The sequence below is a fragment of the Crotalus tigris genome, unplaced genomic scaffold, assembly GCF_016545835.1.
Source record: "Crotalus tigris isolate CLP2741 ecotype Arizona unplaced genomic scaffold, ASM1654583v1 scf7180000017548.2638350, whole genome shotgun sequence".
Taxonomy (NCBI): Eukaryota; Metazoa; Chordata; class Lepidosauria; order Squamata; family Viperidae; genus Crotalus; species Crotalus tigris.
In genome coordinates, this window is record NW_024096466.1 from 869,945 (window position 1) to 884,654 (window position 14,710).

General features: G+C 36.5%; 1 protein-coding gene across 1 annotated transcript in view; it reads right to left on the reverse strand.

The window, feature by feature from the left end:
• The window catches only part of MTHFD1 (methylenetetrahydrofolate dehydrogenase, cyclohydrolase and formyltetrahydrofolate synthetase 1), a 58,025-nt gene that overhangs the window by 15,275 nt on the left and 28,040 nt on the right, over positions 1–14,710 (reverse strand). The window contains exons 14-22 of the mRNA XM_039336997.1: positions 13,816–13,923; positions 13,630–13,704; positions 11,947–12,049; positions 8,832–8,908; positions 8,172–8,312; positions 7,600–7,668; positions 5,283–5,394; positions 4,159–4,298; positions 892–933 (exon numbers count right to left, since the gene is read on the reverse strand). Of these exons, the coding sequence (XP_039192931.1) occupies positions 892–933; positions 4,159–4,298; positions 5,283–5,394; positions 7,600–7,668; positions 8,172–8,312; positions 8,832–8,908; positions 11,947–12,049; positions 13,630–13,704; positions 13,816–13,923 (867 nt within the window). The remainder of the gene's footprint in view (positions 1–891; positions 934–4,158; positions 4,299–5,282; positions 5,395–7,599; positions 7,669–8,171; positions 8,313–8,831; positions 8,909–11,946; positions 12,050–13,629; positions 13,705–13,815; positions 13,924–14,710) is intronic.

Here is a 14,710-nt window from a genome sequence, read left to right on the forward strand (position 1 = left end):
ATCATAACAAGTACATTTCTACGTAATTCTTAGATTATTTGCTTTTATAGAGGAAAATAGCAGAAAACCGTGCCTCCAAGAAATGGGGGGGAAAAGTCAGGGTATTCTGGGGGCAGCAAGAAGCTAGGAGCAGGATCCATATAGCCTCTAGCATGAACTCCTTATAGTGCTTTGTAGAATAACTACTCCTACATGGCCTGCTATTTTCAACTCCTGTTCTCCACCCCACAGTCACTAAGTGCTTATACAAATAGTCCTTGACTTTCAATAGCTTATTTAGTGACTGTTTAAAGTTACAAAAAATATCATGCCAGGGCTTATTTTCTGGTTGCGTCTTATTTTTGGGGAAACATGGTAATTGCCTGCAATTGGTCAGATAGGAAGTAAAATATAGATGCTAATCTCCAAAGGCCAGTCAGAAAAGCCATGCTATTTATATAATTTCTGTGTTTGCACACTTAATTTTTTCCATGATATGACTGGTCCAAGGTCAGTCATCTGGCTTTATGTCTAATGTGGGACTAGAACTCATGGTCTCCTGGTTTCTAGTCTGATGCCCTAACTACTACACCAAACTGAATCTTTTGTGTGTGTGTGTGTGTGTGTGTGTGTGTGTGTGTTTGCATGTGTAAGAGAGAGAGAGAGAGAGAGAGAGAGAGAGAGAGAGAGAGAGAGAGAGAGAGAGAGAGAACAATAGGGGCAGTGGCAAGATTGCTTTGAGTTTTATTTTTTTTTTTTGGCAAGGAGCTATGTAACAGGTTGATTTGTTACGGTAATGGAAATAGTAACATAATACTTGACAATGAAGGAATCTGAAGACAAGAATCTAGAAAAATAAATTCAAAAAATAAAATATACATTCAAAACACAATCAAAAAGCACAATTATTACCTCCACAATGTATTCTTTGGGCAAGGGGACTCCAGCCATAACCTGAAAAGAATAAAAGTAAGACAATCAAGGAACAAAAGGATATTCTTCTGGTATCTCAATTTTATATTTTTGTATTTCAAACTGAAATTTATTAGCGGACTTCTTCATGAATTGAGTTTGGGAAAGAATTAAGAAATTCTTCTAGAGCAGCGGTTCTCAACCTGTGGGTCGCGACCCCATTTGGGGTCGAACGACCATTTCACGGGGGTCGCCAAACAACGCGATCCGCCATTTTTTTCCCTCGGCTGGCGGCACTGCGCATGTGTGCCGCGCCGCGCATGCGCAGCGCGTCCTTATGACCGGGGTCATCAGTATAAAAAGGTTGAGAACCACTGTTCTAGAGTGCATATTCATAATTCTAATAGAATATCTTCCCCATCTGATTTATATGTATTTAAATTACCATTGTTTCTTTTTTGAATTTATATAACAATTTAGAATGTATAATTTGAATTCAATATATGGTCAAGAAAAAATGTTTGGATACAACACAATGTTCTCCCCTCAAATTAAAAATCATCAGAGTATAATAGCATAAGAATACAATTAACTAACTCTCATCTTAGCCCTAGGGCCATCTGGTTTCCCTCTTCCTAAAAATAGAATGTCATATTCACCTTCTAATAAACAGAAACATATTTTACAATTAAAGCAAATTACCATTCTCAGTCACCATAAATAAAGCCAACAGAAACACTCTAACAATATTTCCACAATGGGTCAATGTGACAAGGCAAAGTATTCTTCAATCCATTCATATATTGTGGAGCAGTAATTCATCATCTCTGATTCTCTGCTTTGTAGAAGAAACAGTCTGTTGTCTTTTGCTTATCTAATGAATTTGAGGTAGATTCTCTGAGCCCTCTACACATCCAGCTTGAACCAAGTACTGTATGTTCCCTGGACTGATCTGGGACTAGGAAATTGTTGAGAAGTTGTGCTAAATGAAATGACTATAGCATGAAGCAGGGAACTAGTCTTAGAACCATCTTGACTTGGTAGAAAATATATAGATCCTTTATGAGATCAACCCTTGCTCCCAAACATCATATAAGAAGCTAGAATTATTAAAGGGCTGTTTTCAAGAGAAGAATAGTAATGGAAATTTGTCTAATGGGCTTGAAGGAGTCAGTTATTAAAGTCCTAAGTCCTAATGACAAATCCCATGCAGTGAAATAGTGAATTGCTAGATCTGAGAGGAAGTTTTCCAAAAGAAAGAGCACTAATTAAAATTGTGCCACTTGTCTGCTCAGGCAAATGGAAATGAAGAAAGCTGCTTGTTTACCTGTCATATTTACTGTTAGCCCTCTCTTGAGTCTTGCTTGTGGGAAATCCAGTAGTTCAGGGATCCCTATTGTAAGTGCCATGTTTCTCTTTTTCCTTCAAACTAATTGATATATCTTAATGTGGCAAGTTACCCTGGGTCCAAGTTGGTCTCTAATGCCAAATCATATTCAAGAATTGCTCAGTTCAATTTTTAGGCCCATACTGATAGCAACTTTTGATTTTGTATGTATTGGACTTCAAGACAAGAGGTGTTTTGGGAACTGGGTATTGCTCCCTTATATCACTTGGGCAGCAGAATATCAACTGTTCAATGTCCCTCTTTTGGTGTATTTTGGTATACATAAACAGAAGGCTATAGTCTCTGAAGGCCATTCATTCTGAATCTGTTCTAATAATTTAAATGGGCTTTGTTGTAATGCCATCTCTTTGCAGAAGTTGGTGGGCTCTCTTCACACTGAGCTGGAGGGTGGGGTTAAATGTGTCATTACTTTGGAATAATAGCCACAAGAAACCCAAATCCAGCCCCCTGTGAATTCTGCTGACCCTCATATAGCACCAATTTACCTTGGGTATTAAGTTTCTAAGATTCCAGTGTATAGGTGACAGGATAAAATCTTAATGCTTTGAACTCAAATCCTGTTCCTGACAGCCTATGTTTTTTAGCCTGGTGTCTATGGCAATCTGAGTCTCTGAAACTGTTTGCTAATCTGCCATATAGAAGAGACAGAAATATTTTCCTATAGGCTTCATCACCAGTGACTGAGAATAAAGAGAAAAGCAAAGAACCAGCTGCAGCTTTACTATTATTTATAGGAATGCATTTGGTCTGCAAAAGGTCCCACTGGGACAGTAGAGAGCATCCTAGGAAGTTAATTTGCTTCTGGGTAAGTGGGTGTTTTGTGATTGTGGCAGCCATTTTGTGAATAGGCAAATCTCCCATGGCAAGCATTTTGTAAGCAAATTTACCACAGGATCTCAAAATTTAGCATTAATTACATGAAATCTTTCTGTCCTTTTTCCTACGAGCTAGAAGAAACATGTCACTTTTTGCTTCCCTTAAAAATAGTGTGTAGTATCGTCTGAACTGGAAATCATGATATGGAAAATTTATTCTGGTCAAATTAAAAAAAAATGCTTATTTCATCTAACCATCAATAGTATTAAATACAAGCTTTCCTTTATGCACAAAACAAACCACACTGGAAAAGCAGTAAGCAACTCTGAAGTTCTATCTGTCTGGAGAAGAGCATGAATGCATCTCCTTTAGGAAAAGGAGGAACCACATAACATCAAGTTTCATTATGACTCATTTCTGTTTGTATACTTTATACAAGGTAGTTTTTTGGCCCCCAAAATGCATATCAAGCAATGATTATTGCTTCTAATCTTCCAAAATAACTAAAGTTCTCTGGAGTGAAGATAGCACTATTAAACCATTATACATTTCTAAACCCACTACAAAACAGGAGAATCACATAGCACAGTAAACATAAAATTAAATATGCCAGTATAGAACTAGACTTAAATTCCAACTAAGTGCAGAATTATAACAATATCTGGAGAAGGCAATTTCCCCCCCAGAATTGGAAAACCACAAATCCAGGCACTGGAAAACCACAAATCCAGTGTCTTATTGGAGAAGTTATTTCAATCCCTAAAACTGAGATTTTTTTCCACTCCAGCCACTTCATTTGGCAGGGATACTTGACTGCCAAAGGGCCTTTGAAGATGACTGCAGAGCCCACTTAGGTTATTAGGTAATGGGACAAGGTGCTAAGAAATTTGGCAGTTATTATCTTCATTTATCTAAGAAATAATTGGGAGAAAGTCTTTCAAAGTTGCTGATGACAAATATAGCTAACAGAATTTGGTACTATTAGTTAAGCCCAGCATCAATCATGGCATACCGAAATTTCTAAGACCAGGATCAGCACTTACTGTAGGTCCTCCACCATGCATTTTCAGAGCTCGTATGGTGGCAACCAAGACTACCACATGAGGCTGCAAACCGGAATACCGACATTTGATGTCAAAGAATTTTTCCATGCCAATATCAGCTCCGAAGCCAGCTTCAGTCACTGCATGCAGAATAATAAAAGTCATTATTACGTACAATCTGTTTTCTTTTCTTTTTTTTGCTTAGCATTATTCTTATAAATTTGTCCTCTTTCCTCCCCTGAAAATTTGGGGCATTTATATTAAAACCCTCCTGGAATTGTAAAAATTAAATTACATGTTGGAATTGCTTAAATGATTAAGATGACATGACTGGAGGTTTATAATTTAAAAACAAAGAGCAGCAGCAGATTAGCAAAATGCTCAGAGAAGAGGACAGCTAAGGAAACAGCAGTGCTAACAGATAAGCTTACAGATCTTCTGTCATAGGCATCTCATGATTATAACTTCCTTTTGTCTGAATTGTATCTCTAAAGGTGACTAGTATAGCAAGAATCCTTCCAAGATGGTAACTGAACAAATACCATGCTAAGTAATAATTGTGCAAAACAAATTGAGACTTTCTCCTAAAGGAATGGAAAGGAATTAAAAAACAGAAAATAATGTAAGACTGATTTCATGTCATTTTATTTCTCTCAGAAAATCTTTTGTTAACCTATAATTAACTATAATAAACTTATGAGTGTTCTTTTACTTTTATTCCCAGTACCTACTGTAGTACATCTAATTTCTTTAGCTGAGGAAATCAATGCTCCTTTATACTCTCTAATTCAGTTACTTTGCACATCCAACCCGTTCTTTCTTTAAAAATAGGCAGTAAGATATCAGAAGAGCCTGGCTGCTGGATTAAGTAACACCTTCTCCCTTAATGGTCAGTTCTTAGAGACTCCACCAACAAGACATAACAGCAGTAGCAATTTCCTGCTGTGCCTCATAGACATGGTTTGTTCTCTGAACATGGAGAACTCCCCTTGTGACTAATGGCTTTGAGAGAGTGGTCTATGATGCATTTGCCTTCCCAAACTTTAAAAGCACTTAAACTTCACTACATCATATAACAATGTATTTTATAAAGAACCCATGCCTGAAGATGAAAAGAGACTTACCAACAAACCCATCCTTGCCAACAAGCTTCAGGGCAATTCTGTCTGCCAGGACAGATGAGTTGCCATGAGCGATGTTAGCAAATGGACCAGCATGGACAAACACTGGATTACCCTGTCAGATATGAACAGAAACAGAGGAAAGGAAATAAAAATAAATAAATAAATAAATATCTTGTCATCTAGAACATGGCAAACTAACATACCCTTCCAGTATTTACTGCACTCAGTAAAAGTTTTTCATATAAATAAGCATACATAGGGCTATAAAATTTTATAGCATCTGGAAGACAAGAAAAATGCATCACAAGGAAAATGACCTAACATCATGAGTACTATAAGAGGACATTCCAGCAAAATACATTCAGTTTAGTGGAACCTTCCCAAGTTCTCAACATTTCTGGTCAAACTCAAACACATCTGGGCGACGGGAGTCTTAAGGGACTCCCCAAAAGGTATCTACTTTGCAAGTCTATAAACTCCCTGCATTTATATGGTCTTACTTTTTTAAAAAAGAGACCAATGGTATCTGAAAGAAAATGTTGAAGCGTATCTGAATTTTGCCTTTAGCTAAAACTCTGCAAGGCAAATCAGAACATATCATATAAAAGTAATCACCCTATACATCATAAGACCCAATCATATACACTAACACTGAGAAGGAATAGGCAGCTCTTGCTCACTCAGTCTCTTTTTAATATATGTCTCATTCACCCAAAATATTAAAAAGCCAATAGGAAAAAATACAGAGGGAGAGTAGAACAGAAGAAACAATAATACTATTTTTGTGATGAAAGAGGGATGAAATGGGGTTTTAGGGTTGGGCCACTAATAATTTTAGAGGGGTGGGTGAAAGAATGACAGCAAAAGCCCTATGAGGCACCGATGCATGGAACTGGTAGCAATTCATTGACAGGCAAGAGATGTATAATGTTGGTGCATACATGTACATTTCTGAATTATTGATACAAGAGACAGAAGATGCTGACATCTGAAATTAGGAGGAGACGCAAAAAGCTGCAGAACCTCAATGGAAGCGGCAAAAATCCCTGCCATGGAAAATAGAGTGGTCTTTTTTGCATACAAAGACAATAACTTTGTGAAAGAACTTGTAAGTCAGAAAAAAACAAAGCTCTGCAAGGGAATGGCCTGTGAATTTTGTAGGCTTGATAACAGGTTGATTTTATGTAGAGCCCCTCAAATAAATGCTTCCCAAGGTAGTTTCTATGAAAGAAAGAAAACAGCTAAAAGACAAGAAAGATGGTGAGTAAGCAAAATGGAGTAGTTTTGAGAGGAGCTAATATAGGAACATAAGAACAGTGCTGCAGGGTAAAAGTAACATCAATCCTAGTTCAGACTTTTGTTTCTCAAAATAGCAAATCAAATGCCTCAGGTGTGTTCAGAAGTAGAAGATGCAGGAAAAAATTTTCATCTCATTTGCCTCCTGAAATTGGTATTTGGAGGCATGCAGGGCCTAATCCAGAGATAACACTAAACTTCAAGATAAACAAGCTCTGAAATACCTGCCCTCCATACATTTATCTAATCCCTTTTAAAGCCATTCAAGTAATCAATGATAATGAATTCCATGGGGGATAGCAATGTAGGAGGACTGGAAAAGAAATAGCACTGAGCAGCCAATTGTATGAGATATGGAAGATTTTGTAAAAAAAGAAAGGTCACATCCAAAAAAATATTGGCCAATACCTAGATCTGTTTTACTCTTTAAAATTAACAGCATTCATAATAAATAATAACAATCATTCCCTTAAATTACAAAGAAAACTGCAAAAGGAAGGTGAGAAGACACAAATCATCATCCCATATGCTACATAGAATTCTAGAAGCTGATATAGATGGCATTATAAATAAACCAACAATTTAATCCAAAATTCTAACAAGCATTACAATAAATTCTCAAATTTCAAGAGAACATTGCATCTTATAAAGTTTTCATGTCTCAAAAACATGTGAGATGTTGACATCTGAGATTAGGAAGAATGATTATGTGAAATGTCACAATCTTACCAGTTTTCTTTATTTTAAATGCATTTTTTAAAAAAGCTAAAAGCTTATTTAGTTTCTAAATAAATTATTTTACATTATTTTACATTTACTTTTGGGAACCTATGGATACTGCTGAGGAGGACGTATGTGCATACTTCCTATGGCTATCATATTGCTGTCCTCCCTTTTATTTGATAATTGGCAGAAACATTTAATGACAATGGAGAGTAATCCACATAAACCACTGAAATAGACTGTATTTTAATGTATGCCCCTATTTTCAGTAAAAAGTATCTGCACAAACTATACTTACTTCCAAAGTCTGCATGAGATTGGGCTTAATAGCATCTTTCATCAAAACTGCCAGGGCACCACTCACTCCCTAAGGAAATAAGTAGGAAGAATTATTTAAGTAGCAGTTCTTGCACATTTTTTAGTTTTATGGCATTTCAAGCTAATAAACCTATTTTTTATAATCATGATGACCCATTTTCTCAGTTTTTGTACACAAATAGGTCATAAAAGGGCAAATTCAACTGGCCATGTTTAAGCTTTACTTAGAATCCAGTTTGTTCCATGCTTTTAAACTTTACTGCCAGAAATTTGGAGGAAGCTAAATTTTAATGTCCCAGTTTTCAAGATTAATATTTAAAATTATTTACTAGATACATTTAGAAATATTGAATTGTTATTCTATAAATCTTGCCAAATTAGACAAGGACCATTGAACCTAGCTTTGCAGGAACTCCAGTGATCAAAATACATTGCTTGATATGACTGAAGCTGGCTACTTCTGTCATAGTTGAAACACATATAATCTCAGAAATGAGTGAACTGAGTCTTCCAGAGTTGCATTTTCTTCCAAGCAGAATCATATTCAATTACCAGATCTTCTGTGGTGATTGGAATTCCTTTCTTGCTGGAGGCGACCACCATTTTGCCCAGGCGTTCTCTCATATTCTCCAGGCTGTTTGTGAGTGCTAAAACTGCCATGATCTCACTAGCTACTGTAATGTCAAAATGGGCCTGCAAGGAAGATAAAAAGCAAGCAAGGTCAAAAATAGATATAACTGAACACAGCTGGAGTATTTGATTTAAAAAGACATAGACAGGACATAATACCTATAATTATGGAGTCACAATAATCTAGAAAGAGAATCAGTTCTAAGCAACTCTGGTAGCCTTTTCCAAATTTAGTGCTGTACTTCCGGCTGTTCGGAAGTACACTTCCCAGATCTCCTAATTAGCAGTCATTGATCATCTGGACAGCATCAGGTAGATGGTAGCTTTTTGAGCATTCTAAGAATGGTGTCATTCTGTACATGAAAAAGGGCAAACACTCAAAGAAAACATCTCAGATATGCCAAACTTCTTCACACAATCACTATTAGTAGTAGCAGCCCTCAAAATGGAGGCAAAATGGGGATGGGTACATCAGAAAAACAGAGAAAGATGCACAAAACCTTAGCTCAAAATCAGCCCTCAGTTGGGATAATAATGCCTGCTATACTAAAAGAATTTGAGTGAAAGAGAAAGGACACTTACTGTGCGTGTGTATCCCTTCTCAGATGGAGACTGCCCAATTGTAATGGTTCGCAGAAACCTATCATTTGTATCCAGTACTACATAAAAGAAGGTGGGAAGACAAAAGGGTGAACATGGGGAACATAGCAATCTTTTATACATGTACATTTTAAACTATTAATGCCTTCAAAGTTATCTCACAAAGGTAAGTCATTAGAATAAAGGCTATGAGAAATAAATTGCTAACATGGCAACCCACAGGATTTTTTTTAAAAAATGTACTTCTTTATTATATAGATGTCTGGCTGTTTCTCCAAGGTTTTAGGGTGACTTCCCCTGACATCTTTGATTTTAATTCCCAAACAGCAACTTGTGAAGTTGGTTGGGCTAATCAACCAACTTCCATGATTGAGGATAGACTTAAACCTAGATCTCCCAATCGTAGATCAACACTTTGAGAAACAAGCCACACTGTTATTCATATTTTAAATATGCATGTGGTTTTATAGAATGTTATTTCAAGTTGCCCAGATACACAAGCAAATCTCAAAACAAGGCAATGGGAAACAGAATTTGCATAATATAAGGTAATCTTCACCAGCTTATGCCCTTCATGTATGCTGAATTTTAAATTCCATCATCTCCTAATATCCAGGAGTGATGAAAACTGAAGTTCAGAATACACAAAAGGTGCACAATTGGAGAGGGATGATCTATATTTTCAGTACCATTGAAAGACGCCTGGTCAATATTCTTCTGTAATTTGCTTTTTTCCATTTGCACTGATTATTTTATCTGACAGCAGGAATTCCCCAGGAAGGAAGAAATACATAGCTACTTTTGTTTAAGCAATTTTGATACCAAGAAAATATGTATAAAGTTATCTTCTGTGTATAAACTTTATATGGAATACTAATCATAGGATAAAACAAAAAAATCCATGTATATATTAAGAGTCAGTCTTTTGAGATTATGTTTCGTATCTCATTTACTAGGAAATTGTATGCAAATTAATTTCTCCTTGAAAATATTGGGAAAAAGTAAACTAGCATAAGATTGAGAGCAAGTGTGGAAAGAACCATAATCTGTTCTCAGCATGATGCTGATTAATAGGCTACATTTGGAAAAAGTTTCATTGAACTGCGGAATGACATGCAGTTTTTGATGTATTGACATCATAAGAATTAAATTACAACCTTGCATCTTTGCCTCTTCATAGTTAACTTCTACACAGAACTGCTTAAATTGTTTCTTCACAGACTATTCCTATATAAGAAAACTTGAAAATGCTTTGGAAGAACAGTAGCCTGCTATTCATTAAAGAAACTTGACCTTTTCAATATCCCAAAGCTTGAAAAAAAAAAGCCACTTCTTTGGAATTACATTGGGTTTAATGAGTAGATTCATTAAAGGAGTGTTTCTCAACCATATCATCTTTAAGATGCATGGACTTCAACTTCCAGAATTCTTCAGCCAACCATGAAACACTACCATAAGGCATCACCCTCATCATCATTATTTTTCATGCTCACAGAACCCCCCACCCCTCCCAAAAAAACTTGGGCTTCCTTAATAAATAGCAGGTAAATACTTCACTACCATGAGTGCAAATCTCTACTAGTTAAGATTAAAAACAAACCAACAAGAGTTTAATTACAAGATTCATCAAGAGCTATAAATTTGGCATCAAAACTGTACAGGCTAAAAGACCTGTCCAGTCTACCTTTAACTGTTTCCTGACATTTTAGTCAGCTTTTAGCAGCAAAATTCAAGAACACCTTGATTTTAATTTCTTATAATGTCTCTAACACACTGATCTGTGAAACAACAGCCTCCAGAGACTCAAAAGTGGAATCACTTACTGTGACCCAACAGGAAGGCAGTTTGCTAAAAGCCACCTCAAAACTATGTCCAGTCCTGAAGCTCCTCCACAGGAACAGCAAGATTGAGGAACAAGTCCAAAGAAGGAGCTCATGTAAAGAGTCCATAGCAGCCTCCTCTACTCTGCTGCAGAGGAAACTACTAATTGGATCAAATTTGCATAATTCCAATAGAAGAGAATATGTGTAGTTCAGGATTGAATTGTGGAGTTCTTGGTACTCTCTGAGCTTGGCTGTTTGCTTGCAAATGTTTTATTACCCAACTAGGTAACATCATCAGTGCAGCACTGATGATGTTACCTAGTTAGGTAATGAAACATCTGCAAGTAAACAGCCAAGCTCAGAGAGCACCAAGACCTCTATTTGCATAATTTTCTACCCCTTGTAGAATTGCACCACAGTACTGAAATTGTCACAGCAAGGGAAGGTGAACTTGAGTGACAGTGACTGTCAAAGATAATTTTACATTACAAAAACAGCCTAATGAAGACTCAACATGTTCAGAGAACAAAGGGTGCACACTGTTTGGGGACCTGAACAGGAATATGCCAAATAGTACCATTCTGCTGTAATAGTTCAACTTATGAGAAAGTCTATAAATGAATTTTCTGATGAATAATAAGTTAAGGAATGACTTACGGATATTTTAATGTTTTAATCTATCTGATAATGAAAGTTGTCCGAGCAGATTATATGTAAAACAACCAACCCCCTTAGTTATATGCCTTGAGCAAGATGGTTGTCAAAAGGCAAAGGGAAAATCATTTTGACCAAAAATCCAAATGGCCAACACATAATTCATACCAAGTGAAAATTTAGGGAACTACTCTAACAATAGAATAGATAACACAATGAACTCATGCATTCCTGAGAATAACAAAATGCCTAGCTCCTATTTCTGTGCTGGAATTAAGTTAAATGCAAATCTTCCCACCAATGCATAAAAAACATTTCCTACCCAAAATAGATAAATGGCATTGACAGTTCATTTATGGGGTAGGAAATAATGACTGAAATCAGCCCTGGAGAAAGAAATCCCTACTGCTGGCAATCCCGTTGCAAAATCTTTCTCCAGGGCGAACACAATTTAATTATTAAATTGTCCAAAACTAAATGGATCTTAAAAACTAAGTGTGAAGGACTCAGCAGATATTTATTCCTTGCTTAGACTTTAATCTGTATCCCGATAAACAGAACCATCTTTCTTCCAAACAGCTTTTCTCCTTTTCTTCTGGAGGTTACTTGTGCTGCAATACCTCGTTGCCATGTTATGCTATCTGGATCGATATCCAATCTCACAAATTTGTTTATTTCATCATTTGTCAAAGTTGCTGGGTCCATTTTCATAATATGTAATCTCTGAGGAGGAAAGAAATGTGTGTGTGTGAGAGAGAGGGGGGGGGGAGGGAGGGAGGGAGGGAGAGAGAAAGACATCGACAAGTTACAGGAAATTAGTCTTTAAGCAAAGTAATTAAAAAAACTTTTTTAGAAGTATCATAAAGGGATGCAGCTGGAATGCAAAACCTATCTGGAAGTCTTAAAAGTAGAATTCAAAAATTGTCTTTAGTGCAATTATTCACTAAAACCAGCAGCAATTTTAAGATTCCTTCATAGGGTCAATGAGCAGAATTCCCGATTTTTATTTTGCTCCCTCAATATCAGCAAAATACACAGGCAGAAAAAAACCACCCTTCCCTAAAATGCTTTCACTGAATGCAAGTGTCTTGTACTGTCCATAACACAGGGCAAAGATAAAAGGAGAAAAGCTACAACAATGGAAGCCAATCTGAATACCCAAAAGGCTTGCATAGAACCTCCAAAATTGTTATCAAATTGTAGCTTTTAATGAGAGAAAGGGGGAAAATGATAAAATAGGTGACTAGAGAGTAATTGCATTAACCATATTTATTTTAATGAAATATAAACAAAATTAAATCAGTTTTAGTTTTTGACTTGCCCACCAATTATGTTTTACAGAACTATGCCCAGCATGCCATTTAAAGGCCAAATGCACCCTTTGCTCAGGAAAGGATGCGTATCCCTGGGCTAAGCATCCAGAAAAGGTCAGGGCTGTATCCATGCATCTATCACATCTGGTTTAGATCATGCCATATTCAAGCCCAGAGTCATTGCTCATCATACTATGTGGGTACTGGTAGCAATCTTTGGCCGCTTATGATGGGTAGCTGGAATGGGGAAGTCATCATTATCAATTTCTCAATTAGAACTTGGAGGAAGATTATGATGAGAAATTGGCAGCACTGGGAAAAATAGTATTATAGTTTCCCAGGTAACTACATTATGTGCAAAACTGAAATAAACTCTTGGAAATATCTGATGGATAAAATATAAGGTCATCCTTATAAAGTTTGGTTTTGTATTAAATCAGTGTTACTCTCTGATATGAGTTATGATCGTTTAACATAGCTTTGCCTTTGTCTCATACTTTGGGAAGACCCTGTTCTGCCTCAAGGAAGACATAGTAAACTAGGCCACATTTGTCTGTATGTAAAAAGATAAAAAACTGAATTATTTCAATAGAGGCTCCGGTATTCCTTTGAAGGAAACAAAGTGAAAATATTGCTACGATTATTCAAAAAGCCTCTGGAAGTGATGCATATTCCTTTCTAATTTATTATATTTTTATATTAACTTGCCTATATTTTAAGAGAAAATAATGTATTAAAATTTTGAATCTGTGCAATGTCCAGTGTTCCTAAGCCCCTTTTTGACAAAACTGGTAGCAATATAACATCAGATTTAAAAAGGGTCACAGAGAAAAATACCTGTATATATTCAAAAGTTGGTAGGGATCAGATTTAATTGAAAGGTAATGGGACAAACTACTGACATTTGCTCTCTATATTCAATTCTACACTTGCAAGCATTGAGGATAGTTTGAGAAGTACAAACAAGATGGGGATTACAAGCAAGCTCACCTGTAGTCTCCGAATCTGAACATCAGAGAAATTCCTAATACCGTCAACTGAAGGAACCAACCGTGAATAGAGTGCCTTAAAGAACAAAGCATGTAATTAAGGAGATATCAGCACACAATAAATCTCAGCAAACAGACTAAGGACAAAGCACCCTAGAAAAGAAAGTCATTAATTGCATCAAATTACCTGATCAGACTGTGACGCCTCATGGAAGATGCGGGCATCAATAGCAGCAGCAACCAGGTTATTGGCAGCAGTAATAGCATGGATGTCACCCGTGAGATGGAGATTAAACTGCAGAGAAAAAGAGAGCATGGAAAATATCCCAACCGTTATCTCAAACCTTTGACTAAATCTAGTTAAACCCCCAGATCAAGGCTACAAGATTCAGTGCCATTCTAGAGGCGTGGCAGACGGTAGTTCTCTCCTAGCAGAGTGAATGCCTTCTCAGAGAAAAAGAGAGGCCCTCTCCTACATTTTTTTTTTGCAGAACTTTCTGGAGGGAGAAAAATAAATTTCTCTCTTCCCACTGCATAATTTTCTCACCCTAGCATGATATCCCATCATCAATTGCTTCTAAGTTACTGAGAAGTATTCATTCATTCAATCAATTTCTATAGCCATCCATCTCACTCAATGAATCTGAGCAGCTTACAGTTCAAAAACTATTACTATTAAGACACTAAACATTTTAAAATGATAAAACACAATGAAATTGTTGCCACCAAAACTTATGCCAATCTCTCAAGAAACTGGCAGGAAATTCTTGTGGTTGTTATTGAAGACATTTGAAGTTTGATTAGTTAGGAACAGATAATGCATGAAGAGAATTTGTTATAAATTTGGCTTCTCCCCTTTGGCATGCCAAGATTTCTTTTTATTGTCATTGCTAGGAGGCAGATAGCTTTCTTTTCCATCAATTTCCCAGGGTTGTCCTCAAGGTACAGTCAAAGAAATTGAGAAGATGATTGTGATGGTGTTGTTGAAGCATATCCCAATGTACATGAAAGCAGGCAGAAAACTTCAATCACAGGATGATGGCCACCCACTTGACTTTTAAGACCATACCCTGCAGATACTC